The sequence below is a fragment of the Stegastes partitus genome, unplaced genomic scaffold, assembly GCF_000690725.1.
Source record: "Stegastes partitus isolate 25-593 unplaced genomic scaffold, Stegastes_partitus-1.0.2 Scaffold614, whole genome shotgun sequence".
Taxonomy (NCBI): domain Eukaryota; kingdom Metazoa; phylum Chordata; class Actinopteri; family Pomacentridae; genus Stegastes; species Stegastes partitus.
Window position 1 is genome coordinate 195,166 of NW_007578345.1, and position 19,027 is coordinate 214,192.

The 19,027-nt window shown below is 41.9% G+C and overlaps 2 protein-coding genes across 2 annotated transcripts; both read right to left on the bottom strand.

Annotated features, from left to right (window-relative positions):
* Nucleotides 1-1,713: 1,713 nt before the first annotated feature.
* On the bottom strand, nucleotides 1,714-7,919 carry irf6 (interferon regulatory factor 6). Its single transcript, XM_008289421.1, has 8 exons — nucleotides 7,335-7,919; nucleotides 6,872-7,046; nucleotides 5,598-5,793; nucleotides 5,414-5,512; nucleotides 5,053-5,292; nucleotides 3,759-4,151; nucleotides 3,529-3,647; nucleotides 1,714-2,682 (listed from the first exon to the last, which is right to left on the bottom strand). The coding sequence occupies exons 2-8, from the start codon at nucleotides 7,043-7,045 to the stop codon at nucleotides 2,452-2,454; spliced, it is 1,452 nt and encodes a 483-aa protein (XP_008287643.1). The 5' UTR covers nucleotide 7,046; nucleotides 7,335-7,919; the 3' UTR covers nucleotides 1,714-2,451.
* A 3,101-nt stretch (nucleotides 7,920-11,020) lies between these two features.
* On the bottom strand, nucleotides 11,021-14,019 carry guca1ab.2 (guanylate cyclase activator 1Ab.2). Its single transcript, XM_008289423.1, has 4 exons — nucleotides 13,822-14,019; nucleotides 12,341-12,490; nucleotides 12,007-12,097; nucleotides 11,021-11,819 (listed from the first exon to the last, which is right to left on the bottom strand). The coding sequence occupies exons 1-4, from the start codon at nucleotides 14,017-14,019 to the stop codon at nucleotides 11,689-11,691; spliced, it is 570 nt and encodes a 189-aa protein (XP_008287645.1). The 3' UTR covers nucleotides 11,021-11,688.
* Between the last annotated feature and the right edge of the window lie 5,008 nt (nucleotides 14,020-19,027).

Sequence of the window (19,027 nt, forward strand, 5' to 3'; positions counted from 1 at the left end):
CTAATTGTCTTTAATGAAATCTAAACTCTCAGCACGCCTCACAACACATCATTTAGTCAAACAAACAAATCCTGCTGAGATTTATCCTCACAGCTTCTTACCTTCAGCTGTCGGCTGTTCGGTGTCGCTCTTACTTCCCTATGTATAGTTTAGCACAACTCATATTTCGATCTTCTTCTCTTCGTCAATCTGCGCCCAAGACTTCCTCATAAAGGAGAAGGACAAAGTCCGCTGCCGGTAGCCAAATGATTTGTGCTATATGGAGCCTATGTGGGTGTGAGATCCTCAGTGTGGCATCCCATGTGACCAAAGGTTAGCAGATACCGAGGAAATCACCTCACCCTGGAAAAAGTGAACAGCTTCCAGGACTTTAGGTCTTATCAGCATTATGTCAGCAAGAATGTTCTCGTTGTCATTTTTTCTTTTTTTTATGTATGTTCCTCATCTATTCAGGTTTTTAATTCTTTCAGGTGTTTTTCCCCTGATGTCCCTTTAGCATGTTTACTATATCTATGGAGCAAATACTGGAGAAGGAGCAGGCAACAGAACAGAACAGGAAATCTAATCAGGCTTGTATCACTTCACTTCTTCTTCTTTTTAGCTTCTAAAATCAATCTGTAGGTTGGACTCAGCAGCCGTCCACCTGGCCTCCTGACTCTATGTCCACCGCATGTCGGCAAACATTAACCAGGAAGAATTCCTCCGTGATGTAATGAAACAACATGACCATATTTAGCTCCAAGGATCTGGCACATAACTTGTGTGCAAAGAGGTCAATTGCAAGAGCTGGCAGGGTTCACGTCATCTGATCTGAGAGCTTATTTAAGATCATTCAACCGGAAAATCAGCCAGTGGCTAAATAACAAACCTACACAAATCCCAGCGAGCCTGTCGGTGAAGTCAGGATGGAAAGTAGCTCCTGGAAGTATCTCAAAAACTGTAGGCATCAAATATTTTTAATAGTTTTAAAGTTATAAAATCGGTGCCTATTTCACTTTTTGTTGCATGTTAGGATCTTTAAATATACAGAAACATACAGAACGTGGCATTGAACAGCGCAATTATCAAAAAGGAAAGTAGTAAACGGATCCAATTTACTAGTGTGTGACCACATACAGTAACATTTCCACTGTATTAATGCCTACGCAGTACTTTTATGAATTATATCTCCTCCATCAGCGCTATTAGGCTCAATAGAATTATTTTAGTGTAAGAACTGATCCATCAGTCTATTTTAACTCCAGTAAATGTGCTGCTTTAGGTTTGTCTGGTCTGTAGAGTCAATGTTTTACAGTATTTACTGTCAGGAGGAGGGAAATCAAATTATAATTACTGACAAAATGACTTGATTTTGAAGGTTCAGGGCCTGAACTGATGCAGCAGATTAGAGCACGTTGAATGTTCTAATTTACTGTTATGCATCAAATCATTGCTCATATGTGGAAACCGACTCGACAGTAAAGTTGATGCCAGTTCTCAGATTGCACCGGCACCACGTTGGCTGCTGTTTATCTAAAGCAGTCAAAATTAGGGCACCTTCAGAGGGTTCTGAGCTGCAGGAAAAAGAAAAAAACTCATCCTCCAGCAGCAGCACAAACACTGTTTTAACAAGAAGCTACAGTTTCCCCCGAAGAGCTGCATCGATGCAAGCAGACATATTTCACCCTTAAAGGCAACTTTACTTTGTCTTCATTATAAAACTGGGGGGAAAAATAGAGTTGTTTCACCATTTTTATTGATAAAATAAACATGCAATCACAGGGTACATACACGGACATTCAACACGCCATAAAACCTCATTCAGCGCCCAAAGTGCAGTGGCATCTATTTCCAAAGAGACCCACGTAGCTGAATGGTGTTCAGTTAAACGGCCGCCTGGATACAACAAACAGCTCGAAAAGATGAAAGAGGTGAATATAAAAATATCCTACAGTGTAAATGGAAAAATAAAATGGCTGATTCTATTAAAAAAACCACCTGCATGTGCTCGGGACGGTGAGATCTCAAACAGCTGGACAGCACGGTGGTGCATGAACTGTAGAGGAATCCATATCCAGCCATACTTTGATTCACATTTGCTGATATTTTTTGCCTAAACATACAGATCTCACTCTAGATTTAAGGTCAAAAGATAAAAAGCATTCTGCTCTGCTTGATGAATGACAAACTCGAGGAAAGTTTGTTGAACCATTTTGGATAAATAACAGGCACAGGGCAATATCTGTAACTCATTAACTACAGTCGCCGGCAGGACTTTGGCCCACGCAGCCATCACATCCGTCTACAGCTCTTATATATAGAACAGCATCATCACAGCACATTTAGACTAGACAGAAGCGTACAAGCATATGAATCCTACAGAATATTGAGCACACTCCTAAATATGATTAACTCTCAGTGTCAGCAGGGAAATATACACCTCCTGTATATTAGTTCACAGTGTGGCCTGCTTCACTGGTTCTGCAGAGCCTGGGCGATGTTGAGGCCCGAGCCGGGGGGCAGCGCCCAGCCCTCCTGGCCCTGGTGGCCCTGCAGCAGGCAGTACAGCTGCTTCAGGTGGGTCACTATGTTGTCTTTGATGTCCGGGATTGAAATCTGCAGCCGGACGCTGCCGCTGTCGAACGATCGTGTGTTGTCTCCGGAGAACATCTCGCTTATCATTCGGGCCACCACGGGGATCACCTGCAGGGCGAGAGAGGGCGAGACGGACGAATCAGATGTGGCGCATTCAGACTCTTTACAATCGTCCACGTGTGGCGAGGATCCACAGCTGGTCTTCAATGTGAACTATTACACAGCAGCCTTTGACCTTTTATATCATTTAAAAAATGTCCAAGTAAGAAGAGTCGACGGCTGCTTGTTCTCTTTAATGCAGGAAAACATGAGCGTTCAAACCTGTCACTGAACTGTTTTAGGTTTTAAAGCAGACAGGTATAAAAGTGAACCATCTCCTCCCTTGTTTACTGCCCTGCTTGTCCCTTGTTTACCGTAATTTTTGGACTATTGAGCGCACTTCAATATAAGCTGCACCCACTAACTTTAAAAAGAAAAAATAAATTGTTCATATCCAGGCTGCACTTGTCTCTAAGCTGCAGGTGTCCACGTTGTAACACGAGATATTTACACAGAAAGATGCTTTTAAACTTTTAATTAAATACATATCATAGATGCTTTTTTCTGAACAGTTCCTGTAACACGACTGGTTAAGAAAATAAAACATACAGCACCCTACCAGGAAAAGTCACTGATCGCTATCTTCATCTTCCTCCTGCACTAAAACCACTAAAGTCGTCTTCTTCAGTGTCAAACAGCCTCAGAATCACTCCGTCACTTCCTCAGTCTGTCTTTTGTTGTCGCTCTCAACGTCACTTTCATCTCGACGCAAATTCGTTAAACTCGTAAAAATCCATAAATTAGCCGCATCAGTGTTCAAAGTGTGTGAAAAAAGTAGCAGCTTATAGTCCGGACATTACGGCACTTATCCCTCGATGGGACCTTTAAATACAAAAAACTGCGATATACTCTCACCTGGACCATGATAAGTTTCCTCTCCTTCGGTTTACCATCGGGCCACTCCTCTCCAAAACACAGGCTGATTTCAAAGTCGGGAGGGCTCGGATTCTGGCTGCGCTGGTGGGCGATCACACCTGCACGTCCAGCAAAGACGTTATTAGAACTCTTTCCCACAGCAGAGTGGACTAAATAAAGAAAATCATTTAGAATCAACAATTCAAGCATGATGCAGTGGAAACACTCACCGCTGAGAAAAGACTCCAGACAAAACAGCTTGACCTTCCTCTGCCGCTCTATGAGGTTGGGTGCGCCGGGGTTGGGAGCACAGGGGCCGGACCAGTACACTTTGCACTGGCAGAGGCGGACTGCGTAGATGTCGTGGCCGCTGACCTCCAGGATCAGGCCTCTGTCCATCACATCCAGCAGGCGGTTAGTGAAGACCTTCTGCTTGTCATTGGTAATGTGCTCTGTGCTGGGGAAGCGTAGCTGCTCCAGGTTGATCGGCCCGAACAGCTCCTCCTGGTTGACCATGGGCCCCAGGTCTCCGTAGAACAGCCTGCAGCCCTGCGGGTTGCTGACGGTCACTGTGGGACACATCTCCCTCCCTCTGTAGAGGAACTGCACCTCCAGGTCCGTCACTGCAGCAGGACAGACGTGTTAGAACTCTGTGTGGTGTGCAACTGAAGAGATGCTTCGGTTAAAGGAACAGTACACCCAAAAGCTTAAACACACACCTCATCTTACTGAAGGTGTGGCGTCAAGTTGTGAGTGTAGGTTCAATTATACAGCTGTTTTTTTTTCCACCTTCCTAGGGAATTCTCCCAGCTATGTTTTTTAATCCTGGTCTACATCCAGCCTAAAGCAAAGGCAGCTGCAGCTTCAGACTGTGCTTAACAGATTGGAAGTCATGACCCCTGACTCTCCAAATTTCATCCCACGTAATATAATGAGATATTTATGATGTGGTTTGTTGTTTTCTTTTTTTTTTATGTCTTTATATTAAATAATCAGTGAGCTTTTGAATTGTCCCTAGGGGATAAATAAAGTTATTTGAATTGAATTAACATCAACACTTCACTGTCACCGTTTAAATAAGAACAACTTTTGTGCATCCTCCCACTACGCACAGCACCTACTTTTTTTTTTATTTTTTATTTTTATTATTGATCTGATTACTAGTTTCTCAATTAAAAGACTAGTTGTTTTGCCTACAATTACAGAACATAAATAGAAAAAAGGCCATCATTGTTTCCCAGAGAAACAGGCTTGATTTATTGTCCAGAACACAAAGTTGTTGAGTTGGCTGTCGTCTAAAATGGGGAAAAGCAAACATTCCTTCCTTGACAGCTGCTGAGTTATTTCTAAAATAATCGCTCCACTGACTGTTCATTTCAGTTAAACTTTGGTTGGCTGATTGTTTAAAGCCACAGCGTCTTGCAGGTTAAAGAAAACTTTTGAGGCAGTCACATTTTGGTCACCTAAGAAACGTCAAGGAACTCGTCTGGACCGGGAGAGCTAATAGGCTCAGAAAACACTCACTGGGGAGGGAACTGATCCACATTTCTGGAGAAGCAAACAAGGCTTCGGTCAGCAGAGGGGGCTGCATGGAGGGATCCGGCAGAGGAGCAGGACGCAGGTCATCCAGAGGCGTCGGGTGCATCTCCACATCCACCGGCTCCTCTTTGGGCCAGACTTCATTGGAAGGAGGGCAACTAGGGGGCTGCATGGACGACTCCGAGCCCATCGGAGACCACATGATGAGAGGAGAGGGGCTGGTGCCTACAGGAGGAAAGAGAGAAGAAACAGTTTGTCATTCACAGCAGCACCTTTTTGCTTTGCTTGCGGATTTTTCGGCCACAAAATATCAAACAGCTGTAAGGTTTGAGGAAAAGCTGTTCACCATTGGACGGATACGGAGGGGGAGAGCCTGGTGTATCTGGAAGATCTTCCTCACCGCCATCTTCATCGTGTGGAGTCCAGGAGCCAGCGTCTGAGGAGCCTGCAGGGTGAGAAGCAGCAAGAAATTGTGTAAAGAAGAACTGAGGATAAGGACAATCCACCGTATTCACACCGCTCTCGTGCACCTTGGTTGCTGAGCGGCTGTGGGATGTCGCACACGTCGTAGATCTTCAGAGGGTTCATGGGGACCTCTTTGGTGCCATCGTACACGAGGTTGAATTCCCGGCTTTTGTTCAGGGCGCATCGAAGCTGAGCTTTCCACTTGGCGGGATCGGGTTCATCAACTCCCTCCTGGAACTTCCCGGTCTCCACGGCCCACGCCTGGAGGAACACGGAGGTATCAGTGTCACAGGCTGTTTCAACATCTTCAGATTTTTCCACTCAGCATCCACACATTTTTTCTTATTTTTAACCAGTACTGTTACTTGCATTGTCTGTTGAAAGAGGCCAGGCGCTGTGCACATCAAGTGTCCATGACAAGGTCTCATAGCTGCAAAATGCATTCACAGCTACGCCAGAGGAAGAGGGGCGTCGCTCCTAAAGGTCTGATTTTAAATGGTGTCACTTGACTCCAAAAAATTCAACCCAACTTACTAATTTTGCAGCAATTTTTCCTGTATTGTGACCTTTTTCTTTAAAAACAGTGACTTGGCACACGTGCAGAAACATAGCTAAGACGTAAGACACCCAATTACAATCTCATAAATAACAAAAAACAAAAAACTACATTTCCCAGAATCAGTTCAATCTCTAATCGCAGCAACACAAATACAGACCCAGTGCATCAACAGAACCTATACGGGTAAATGATTTAGGGGAAAAGTCTCATTTTTAAAATTGTAACTCTACATTTTTCTTGAAGTTTTAGCAATTTGATTTAAAATGTGACTTTTTCAATGTAAAGCTTCAGTTCAATATTCAGAGTAACAGATTTAAAACATGACTGAGCATTACTATGTGAAAAAGTCACACATGGAGGATGGATTTGTAAAACATTGACGTGACACTTTACATTCTTGGTTAGACTTGCTGCATGAGGCATATTTTAAACTGCAGCTTTTGTGATTTGCTAATTGCCAGTTTGATGTGAAATCCGTTGCTGGGCCCCAGCACTGAGCCGCCCACCTGCACCTTAGACCCCATGCATGGCTTCTCATTCCTTATGTAACCAACCTGCAAACCCAGAGGCTGAATGCAAACTTTTTTTTCAGCATATTTGTCCATTTTTAAAACAATGCTTCACTGGCATGACTCAGCACATAAACCAGGGATGAAGAAATATGCGGACTGTCAGAGTCACCGGCTGCGCAGGAGGAGGCTCCAACCTGCGCGTATTTTCAGATTCAGCACAAAACCAACAAGTCTCTTCTGTTTCCGGTGAACCCAAAGAGTCTTTTACCTTGAATATGGTGTCCTCATCCTCGTGCTGCGGTGTGTGTCGTGTGGCGTGTTTCCATGGGATCCTGAAGCGCATGGCGTCCCGGTCAATCCACACCAGACCCGGGTATCGTCCGCTGTCCACCTGAGCGACCAGCCAGGGCTTCAGGCGGACGCGTCGCGGGGTGACGGACATCCTGACGGACAAGAAGAGAGCAGAGAGTGGCCTCCTCATTAGCTGGGGATCTTGTGTACAATCAGATAGCGCAGCGAAATCCTGCACAGCCGGATTTTCCAAACAGACTAAAAGCTGCCGGGCTTGACTTGGACAGACGGAGCGGCCTGTTTGGGACATCTGTGCAGTTGCGCACGGATTTGGGAGCCTGTGTGATTTGAAGCGCGTCTTTAAACGCGTCAGGAGAAGTGATAGGAAACTAAAACAACCAAAGCGGCCGAACATGATACCGGGAGAAGAACGCACGTACCTGTGGCAAAGCAGGAAGTTGTGGAGGTGCTGGAGAGGCCCGAAGAAGCAGCTGGACACAAAACCAACTGTTCCGTCTCCAAACTGACCGCAGATCCGCTTCGACGACGACGCTGACCGACAATAACAAAAAGAGGAAAAGTTGTTGTCTTTTTCTCTCTCTCCTCCTCGGAGCAGAGACGAGCTGATGTTTTTCACTCGCTCGGTCCTTCCCCCTTTTTTCCCTCACCGAAACTCAGGTACGGCCGTGACGTCACGGCGGTGACACACCTTTCCGAGCAGCTGCTTTTCACGGAGCGCGTGGACACATCTGACCAGTTTTTCTCACGTAGGATCCAGATCCATCCTGATCTCCACATGAGCATGTATTCAGTCTGGTTTTTCTTTACACTCATTCATGGACACATGTTCTGTGGACCTGACTGCATTTAAACATTCAGGAACATCACACAGCAGACAGCGGACGTGTTGGACACAATAATATTGATATTGTGCTGATTTCTTCTGAACTATGTTCAGAGAAATACTGATTAATCACATATCCTTCCATGTGTTAAAAAAAATATTGATATTGCACAGTAGTATTCTGTATATTAAAAAAATATGGCACAAACTCTCCCATATGTGGAGAAAATGAAGAGTTCGTTTGCAAACACAGATACCTCCATCTTCACAAACCTTCAGAAAACCTGAGACAACATCAATCAAACTTCAGTTTTCTCTATTTTTGTCATTTCTACTGAGTCAAATCCACTCAACTTCAGTTTCATTGATATTTTCTCAAGCAAACAACAAAAGCTTAAGTTTTCTGAAACTCTACAAAAATGGAGTTATCTGTTTTTGCAAATGAACTCTTCAGATATGAATGAATGAAATGAATGAAAAATACTTTATTTATCCCAGAAGGCAAATTCAATATTGTAAAATCTCACTTAAAAAAAAAAAATCAATATAACATATATTTTATACAACAATAATAATAATAATCATTCAGTCAGTCAGATTATAGATATATATATAATAGATATTGCAGAGGCTTCATCTACACAGAATGTAAAATAATGCAGATATTTGCACACATCTAGACACTTATCATATATACAGAAACATTATTTTTCTGGGAATTACATTGACATTAGTGATTCTTCCATCCTACTCATCCTACCGTTTTTGTGACACCTTTTTTGTTATTATTTATCATCTCTGGTGTTCATATAATTGATTTTCTTTTTAATTTCTCGCTGCAATTTCATATGAGCTTTGCTTTGAAGGAGGAAAGGAGAACCACGAGCAAATAATGTTTGTGACTGACATGACTTGTAACAGCTGTTTTGCCCCACCAAAAACACAAAGAAGAAAAAAACAGATTAAATGCAAAATAATGCAAAAACACATGACTGTATCGTCTCTATGTTCTGCAGGATAAACACTCCACTTCTTTATACCAGTTGAAAGAGCTTTAAAAGACCAGTTCCAGTCGTATAATACAGTTTTCCATCTGCCAAAGAGGGACTACAGCCCTACATTGACACTGGTGTGTTATTATTGCATCAAAATGACTTGATGAGGGATGTATTTTAAATATTGTAGCTTATAGGATGAATGTAAAAGAGCTCATTTGTTTATTTCAGATATGAACACATCTGTAAATGATGTTAGCTGCAGGATATTAAACAAGGATGTAACAAAACTCATAGTTTAAATAATGGAAACAACACTATAAGATCCCCTGTGATCATCCGGCTACAGGAATAATTTCACAAAACAGTTTTGTCTTCGCCGCAGACACACAGGTTCAAGTATTTGCATGTTCTGATTAAAACCGCTGTTTGAATGAAGCCTGCTGTTTTTGGCACCTCTAGTCAGAGAGGGAATTTCCATTCAAAAAAAAAAATCTAAACATTCACCATGAGGTGGCACAAGACGAGTGGACCGTTGGTGATGATCCCATTACGAATAATAAAAGGAAGACAAACGGCTCGACAACAACAAACCACTCCCTGAAACTGCTGCTCTTGATCCGGTGAGCGTGCGTCCGCATCTGGCCCTCGGTGTTTCTGGTTTCACCGTGACATCCATAGTGTGCCTGTTGCAGCGTGTGTGATGCTAATGATGGGTTTTTGCATGCTTGGATGTGAACTGGTGCTACAGAGGCCGGCTGTGGTTTGGGTAACTCAGGTAAGTGCAAACTGCCTAAATGATGTTGTAGGAGCAGATCCCCCCCCAGTAATCCCATCATATGTGGACTGGACAAGGGGGTCACCAGGTGATTAAAGAGACAGAAGAAACAGAATAATACCTGTCATCAATAATTAGGCTTATTTTTTCTAACCTCTCTCTAATTTTGTCTTTTTGTGAAACACGACCTAACTTTTTGTCTTCGGCCACTAAATTCAGTCATATGAAATAATCCAAGGAGGAAGTTTCATAAACTGAGGGGTGCCATGTGGATGCTACTGGATTTTAAGGGGTCATAAGCAAAATGGTCGAAACCACCAAAAACTACTTGTAGAGAAACTGATGCTCCACTTGTTCAGTTTTCCTTTTGTGTGCTTGTTAAACTTCACATATGAAATAACAACGGCATCACCAACAGCCGTAACACATCCATGCACTACAGGGTTTTTTTTCCCTCAGAGCTTCAGCAGAAGGCGACAGGATTTGTCATTCTGGTTCTTGAAGATGTTTCATCTCTCATTCAAGAAGCCTTCTGACCTGAAGAAACCTCCTGGATGAGAGATGAAACAACTTCAAAGAGCAAATAGAGAAGACCAGTTGCTTTTTGTTAATGCTGTTGGAATTATGGTGACCTGGAGAGGTGAGACTCCACACAGACGTCCTGGTTTTGTCATTTCAAAATAAGGGTTCACACTGAGCTACTTGAAGACTGAATGAAAACCAGTTATTAATGTTGGAAGTCCGTCTCACACCAAAATGTATTTGGTCACACAGTCGATTCTGCTCCGTCTGTCGTCTTCGGGAATCCAACCATCCATTATCTGCTTAATCCTCACCAGGGTCATGGGGGGCTGGAGTCTATCCCAGCTGACTCAGGGTGAAGGCAGGTTCACCTGGACAGGTAACCAGTCTATCACAGGGCTACACTTAGAGACAGACAACCAAGCACACTCACATTCACACCTACGGACAATTTACAATCACCAATTAACCTCAGCATGTTTCTGGACTGTGGGAGGAAGCCGGAGAACCCGGAGAGAACCCACGCTGCACGGGGAGAACATGGAGACTGAAAGATCCCGGGTGTCCTCACCGGGACGCAAACCGGCGACCTTCTGGCTGTGAGGTGAAGGTTCTAACCACCGAGCCACCGTGCAGCCCCCAAAAAATATTTAAAACTTTTTAAACCACAAAGTCTGAAGCCAGTAGACCCGATAATGTCAGGAACTAATCTAATGTGGAACTTCAGGAACAAACCCCCAACAGCAGTCAGTCTGGTGTTTCAGAAAGAGTCCCAGAGACATTGTTCACACTTCTTCAGTGATACTACAGTCTGAAAGGCCCCGCAGAGGAAAACATAAATAACAAAGCAGACACATCCTGATGGCTGCTCTTAGCAACAGGAGGGGCTGGAATCAGACTGATGAAGGAAGAAAGTTGTGATAAACTTCATTGTGATCTTTTATTTTAAAATATACAACACTGTCAAGTGGATTTACCGCAAACATCTAACTCACTCAAAGTATAAAAAATAACCTTTGCTGTATAGGCTTTGCAAAAATACATGAAAACAACAGCGCAGAAGAGGGGAGATGTCTACAACATGTGAAACACTCCAACTGAAGAAACGGAGGAGTCTCCAAATGGTACTGACAAGAGTTGTTGTTTTTAAATACATAAAATTTAAATATCAAATGGCAATAATGGCACATAATGCAGACTAGAGAGGAATCATGCAGCGTTTGCTCCAGCTGGACTCAGCAGAGGAAGCATCTGAACAGTGAAACAGCTGCAGTGATTAAGATCAGCTTGTCTTCACAACACAGGAGCTGCTCAGTGACAACAAGAGGACGTTTAGTCCCGAAGCAGCATCTTTGTCTCGCTGGACGTTATTGCTGCTTCTGTAGATTGCTTGTTCATGTGCAAACCTGCTGCTGCTGCAGAGGGAATGTTTTAGGTCCAGTTTGGAAACATTGGAGGTGATGAGGTTGCATGATTGACTCCACTCAGCGGCTCTTCAGGGTGGATGAGAAGCAGGTAAGAACCCCAGACACTGATCCTCGTCCACCTGTCCTCATCACGTCTTGTGAGCTATCAAAGTGTGAGTCCAGATGTTCACACCGTGGCACAGTCACACGTAAATATATATAACATTCAGGGTCCATAAAGTCGGTAAATTAGACGTTGGCCCTCATCTCTCCTTGAATTTTTTGGACGATGTGTGTGAGATCCAGACTCTCTGTTAGCATCTTCAGCAGCACCTCGTCGTTCTGAACGCCCTCCATGAACTCCTCGTAGGACAGCTCACCTGGAAATGGGATCAACGCACACATTCTTCAGGTAAAGATAGAGATAGGTTATCATCACCATTAATAAAGCTTTATCTTATCTTATATAGCAGGCCACAGCTATAGATCTGGTACATTGCAATAAATAGATATAGATACAGGTATAGTGGCTCCTATAGTGATGTTCATACAGCTCAGGGTTCTTACCGTCTCCATTGATGTCAATCTTATCAAACACCATGTTTGCAAAGTCCTCTGCTGACATCTCACTAGGAACTCCATTGATTGCTCTGATGGACTAACCAAGACACAAAAACAGCAGGTTGTGTTCAAGACTGTCACCGTTACATTTTCCAGCCAGCAGATGTCAGCAGGCTGCCAGCTTTGCCTCCACACGTTGCACCACTAAAGTCTGAGATGTGATTTCTGTTGTGTCCCAGTCAGACCTGGGTGGTCTTAGCAGGTTGTTCCAGGACTTGGGATTTTCTCCGGTTTGTCAGTAAGCCGAGCTTGAACTATGACATGAAGTCCTCATCCTCACCTTAATTATAAGCAGCAGCTCCTCGCGGTCGATGCAGCCGCTCCCGTCTATATCATACAGCTTGAAGTACCAGCGGAGCTTCTGCTGCACTCTTCCCTTCAGCACCAGGCTCAGAGCAGCTACGTACTCCATGAAGTCAATGAAGCCGTCCTGGAAAAGCCCAACATACAGTCAGCAGTGTCACTAGCAGAGAGCTGAGGAAGCACCTGAGGCAGTGAACGAAACCAGCTGATCCCTGCTGACCCCTGTTTGTTTAACCGTGACCTAATAAAGCATCCTTAACCAATGAAATAAACACATTTATGCTTGAAACTCAATCACTGAGCATGCAGTCGTCCTCAGATGCATTCATCCCCTTCCATTAAAAAGAAAAGGCAAAATTCACAATTAATTAACTAGAAACTGAAAAAAGTAATAATAAATAAAAATTTGCTAAATTATAATTTAGTGAAATATGACATTGCTTTTTGAATTGTGTTTAAAAGGGATAATTAAAAAAAAAAAAAAAAAACTGTCCTGGACAAATGAGAGCACTTTGCTGATGAGCAATGAAATCAGAATACCTGTCAACAGGTGCACAAGTCTGACTGAGAGTTGCAGGAAACACCTGATGGCAGTGATTGGCTCAGAGGGTTGTTCAGCTACATATTAGTTTACGGTGCCATCATGCTGGTTTGTTTTTTGTTTGTTTTTTAAAATATATATATTTCTGTTGAACCACAATTCAAAAGCAATGTCATGGTTTTCATTACATATTTATTTATTATTACTTTTTTTTTTATTTTTATCAATTTTGACTTATTCCAGCGACTGAAGCAGTTTTTTTCCTTCTTTAATGGGAGGCTATGAATACATCAGAGGAGGACTGTACACCTGCCACTAGTTCTCATGCCTACGTAAGGAGGTTGCACCATTCTTGTTTAAGGTTGTAGGTCAGCGTCGGCAGGTTAAGCCCCCTCTCTAATAGGCTAAGTTCCTCTCAGACAGAAATAATTTGAACAACTTTCCTCCAGTGACAACACAAACAGACAATGAAGCAAAATGCACAGTTTCTCTGATCGTAGAGTTTTGCCTGCAGAGGTTTGCCAGAACCTTTTCATAGACATGAAATAATACACCCATATGTATATTGTTGTGAAAAATAATCAGCAAATAATCTTATGTTATATGTTTGTTTATGTCACTGTGGGTTTTCTGATGATGAGAGGAGCGAGGCTTGTGATTTCTAATGCTGGTAACAGTTCTTGTAGCATAGCAGTGTGTTATTAGCTTCAATAGTATTCTTAATATCAGAAGTTCAAATTAATTATGTAGAAGTGAAGCAAAACTTTTTCTTTTTGTTTGCAACGTATCTGTTGCTTTAAAGCCTGTCAGTGCAGAAAAAGATAAAAAGCAACTAATCTCTTGAGGATTTATCTTTACTCAAATAAAAAAATTAGGATTAATACATATTCAAGAAAGAACATAAAGAGTTATCTTACGTCATTCATGTCAAATGTTGTGAACATGGTCCGCACGTATGCGTTTGATGTCTCCGTCAGATTCTTCAGGCCAAAGAACTTCTTGAACTCGTAGAAGGTGAGAAGTCCTGATGGACACTCGGTCATAAACTTTCTGTACCACTGATGACTCTCACAGGCCTGCAGCTCCTCCATGTCCGGCCCATTGCTGTTTCCCATTTCTGTTTTTTGTTTTATTTTTAAGAATGAAAATGCAAAACAAAAAAAAGACTAAACTAAAAAAAGAAAACTCATGTAAAAACCATATCGAGAACGTATCACATCCACCGAGCCCCCTTCGCCGAGTGAGAAGTGTTTGCGAGCAGCAGGAACCTCTGTTTGTTGGCCAATCGTGTCTCTGTGTGAAAAGCTCAGCGGCTGTAATCCACTTAGGTCGCCAGTGAAGACTTAACTAATTAAAGAGACCTAAGAGCGGAGGCTAATCCCGCTGTACAGGACGACACCAGCTGCCAAAAAAAATCAGGTGTGAGATTTCTGACTCATTTCAGACGTTATTTAATTTATTGAACTCAATTTGTTCCATGTTTTGCTCATTTATTTGTAGATATAATCCACTGTATTGAATGAGATGTGAACACATGGTGTCCCATATGTTGGTGGACTCTCAACCATCCCTCGGCCTCTTTTTAAGCTTCTCTGTTTTGTATACATGCCTACATGCCAGGACAGCAGCATATATGCTGACATTAAACAACTCATTTGCTTTTCAGGACGTTTGTTATAAACCAAAGCAGCACAAAAGTTAAATCTGGGCATGAAAAGTCAGGAGAGTTTGCACAATTCAATTCAAGCTGTCTCATAGAGGTATTTCAGTCTGGTGGGTGAACCAACGGATGACACGAAGCCCAAAATGAATGAATGAATGAATGAATGAATGAATGAATGAATGAATGAAGCCTGACTGACTGCATGTGGAGCTTCTTCTTCACAGTGTTGTGTAATGTCAGGCTGCTGTCATCGTCCTACAGGTGAAACAAAGGCCACAGCTGGAGTCAGCTTCAGTTCATTCGACCCACTGGAAGCCGGTGTCCCACGTCAGCCAACACTGGGTTTGTTAAAGCAGAGAGGGGTCAGTGACACCGAGGAGAAACCAGGAGGTGAACTCAGAGGTTCACACAGGTTCAGTCTGCACGTACAACGAATGAGAAATGTTAGTCAGTCAGCTGTCATCGTCAAATAGCAGTTTTGCAGCTTTTTTTTAGATCCTTGCAAAACCTTCCTCGAGTCTTCTCCGTGCACGACCTCTCAGCTCACCCTGGCTTCACAGGAGGAAGGTCTCTCATCTGCTATTTGGTGCCAAGAAACTTTAGATATAAGAGTGACAGAAGTAGTTAGAGCAGGATGGTACAGCATGTTAACGGCTCAGTACACCGAGCGCTCGCTTAATAGCATTTAGCTACGCTTATAGCTTCAGTATTACTTGTCCACGTTGAGGATTACTGATTCCATCACTAGACGAGAAAGCCATTCTGGTTTCTGTTTTATTTATGTTCCACCTCTAGTCTGTGGACAGATGTTCCAAACTCACCATGAAACCGAACATGAAGCTACGACAGCAATGGAGTTTATAAGAACGCAATGATCAGTAAAAACACACACAAATTAATTCAATTTAAAAAAAGAAGCAGCATCATGATTTATTCACTGAAGCGTGCGACTCGATCACATTACATCAACAAACGTAGATCACTCCCAGACAATGAAATGAAAGCAAACAGGTGCACAAGAGGAGACTGACAGCAGACAACAACCACAGACTGACTGAAAACTTCATCTGCCAATAAAAGTAAATCATTACAGATCTGGCATCTCTCTCCAGAAACAACTTCACCATTAATGTGTACAAACCACAGGCCTTTACGTGAACAGTTTTTTCTGGAACCGCTTTTGAAACAATGAACAGAAAGCCGTCGTGTGGGCGTGTGATCCAGCAGCACACTGTTGGGAACTAAACACATTCTTCTGCACAATAACTTTTAGTTCAGATTTCAGCTGCGGTTTCATTCTGGGCTCTTCGTGAGTCATCGTGATGGAATGATGAAATATTTACTGTGTTCGTTTCCTTTTACTTTACGGATCTAAAGACGCGTACTTTAAGCTTTGTGCTAAGTTTGGATTTTAAACGGGTCGGTGATTTATAGTTAAAGCTGCAATGGCAAAAAAAACCAAAATGGAGATCAAAGCAGAAGTCGAGACGCGCCATCAGAGCCTTGTTCATATAAAACATAATTAAACCTTTTATTACCAGTGTAAAGTGCCTTTATTAGCTTAAATTAAATTAAAGAGGTTTTTTTTTAAAAGCCACTGTAATACAAACTTGTCACAGAATGAGTCCAATGTGCTGATTGATAACTAAATATGAATATTAAAATGACCCACTGGGTAGCAGAACAAACTGCCACCACTCGTGTCTGATGCTGGGCAGATCTGAGCTTCGACACCGTGAAGGAGGTAAAACATTAGAGGCTCATGCCACGACATTCTTCACATTTCAGCAGGCGGCATGACGGATTTCCACCAAGGACAGAGGAACTGGATGGACCAGTCTGCTTTGTCTCCAGTACAAACCGGGTTTAGGTGCGACAGACAAACTTGATAGAAACACCGTGACTGTAGCCAAGAGCAGGAAAAGACAGACTGGTTCTCTGGACAGCATAATTTAAATATTTTGAAAATCCGGCAGTTATGTAATTAAGCGCACAGGCCAGAACTAGTCCCACATCCACTTCCTTTATCGTCGTTTATGATTAAACGTGTACATTTGTCAACTTATATTTAATATCAGTAAAATATTATCAAAGAAACTGACTTAAAAATGAACATAATCCTGCTCACTCTTTGTCATTGTGCAACACTACACATATCCAATGAATGATTATTTCTTGAAGCAATCTCAGGTTTTGACTGTTGCTGAGCAACATAAACAGTGAACGCTTACTCATCCTAAAACGTCGACTTACTGTCTTTGTCTGGAAACTTTCAGCCACACGGTTGTTTCAGCTTAAACAATATTCTTATGGCATTAACAAAAAGTGCCTAAAATCTGTTTTTAAGGACTAAACTACAGCTGGATCTCATCATAATCTTCCAGGATCACTCTGAAGAAACAGGAGTTCCTCCCAGGATGTTTCCTCCGTCCTCATTATTGATGTTTTCTTCCCACCGTTGCCAAGAGCAACGGGATTTTGGGTTTCTCAGCATAACTGTGTGAGGTTTTTACCTGATCATGTGACGGGCATTGAGATGACACACGTAGTGAATTGGTGCTATGTAAATAAAAGTAAATAATAATAATAAAACTGTTGGTATACTGTATACAAATGTAGACTCCTTATGAAGAACATCTGTGACATCTCATGTGATCCAATCCATACTTTTACATCCAATACATTTCATTTCTACAAAGCATTTTCTGTTGACGTCAAAATAGTGATGACTTTATACTGAGCTGATAGTTGAGGTTGTAGTGGGAGCAGCTGGTGGTGTGTTGGACTTTAGAAATGTCCATCCCATAACACAGAGACTCAGCATAACACACAACGTTATATCTTCATTATTATTATTGTTTTATGCACACAGAAACTAGTAACAGTAGAGGAGTAACAACTAAAACATTTCCCTCTAAAATGTGTTATTTAAAGTATAAAGTAGCATAAAATTAAATCCTAATGTAGAGCAAGTACCAGAGATTTGCACTAAGTATAATACTTTAACACTTGAAGAAGGTCTGAAGGCCAAAGCTGCCGTCTGAATACAAGAGAAATGTCTCTACTGTCTCTATTGTGTAAAGCTCTGCCTGTAAACAAACATGTTGAAGGATCTCCTCGGCCTTAACGAATGAAAGAGCAAAGGTGGTCGTTTAGGTCAGATGGACAGTGAGTGAGTGCTGCTATCGGGCCGCTGTCAGGAGGGTCGGCTCAACCCGACAGGATCCCTGATCCTCTTTAGTCAAGGCTCCTCAGCATCATCTTTGTGGTTATCCAGCTTACATAAGTCACATGCTTCACCGTCTTTAGGGAAGTAATACCGTGGAGTTCAGGTTTTACCTGAGCGATGACACACATTTGTCATAAAGACTAAAAAAATGGATTCATAACAGAAACTTAATGTTTCAGCTTAACCTAATAACTAACTGAGCAAACACCCAGAGGGACAACAAGTAGAACAGTTACTGCTTTGTTTTGTTCAGGCTTCAGTCAAACATTAAAGATCATATCTCTGTCCTACAGGATGGATCATGTGAGTCTCCAGTTTGTTTAAATATTCAGGTTTTGATAAACTTCAGAATGGTTTAGCTCCACATTTCTGATACATCTGATCAAATGTGGTTCAATACTCCTGCTTAAGTCTCTTTGTGGTTTTACTGTTTGGCTGCACTGACCTGTACAGGCTACACTTCTTTATAACCCTTCACTCCCATCAGTTTAGATTGCTTTAACTTTATTGTCACGTGTTTGAAAACTTCCTGAAATTCTTGTAAATCACACAGAGACGGGATGCAGGGAGATTCCAACTGATCACGAAAGTAAAAGCAGCAATAATGCACTAAAACACTCTCAATTCAGGTAGAGTCAGCAAAATGTGAAAGGAGATTATTATTATTATTATTATTATGTTAAGTTCACTGCAGGAAAACTGCTGCAACTTTCACTGTGACATAAATGTGTGTGGATGTGTATATTTTTGTGTATTTTATATAGTTTCTACTTATAGCAATTGTTTTATTTCTAATAACATTTGTTCTGTTTTTTATCAGTCTGATGGCGAGTTTTTGTTTTTGTTTTTGTTTTAGTAGCTAGTGTATGTTCTGTTTGACAATAAAGTGGCTATTCTATTCTATTCTGTTCTATTCTGTTCAGTAATCGTAGTAATTTAATTTAATTTAATAGTTTTAGATTTTGCAAACTTGTTTTGTTCTTCATTTCCAGTTATAGCCTGAAAGTATAAAGTAGTAATAAATGAAAAAGCCAGTGGATAAGCTGTATGTTCGTCCATAACTTGGGTATTTTATGATCAAATTTATAACCATAACAGTAAATAAACATTTTATTTCCCATCAGCCTCTTATTTCCTGTTGGTGATCCATGCAGCATGAATCTCATCTGGCTTTCTTCCAACTGGCTGTAAAGCGTGTTCCTCCTCATGTTTATGGTCATCCTCCTCCTCC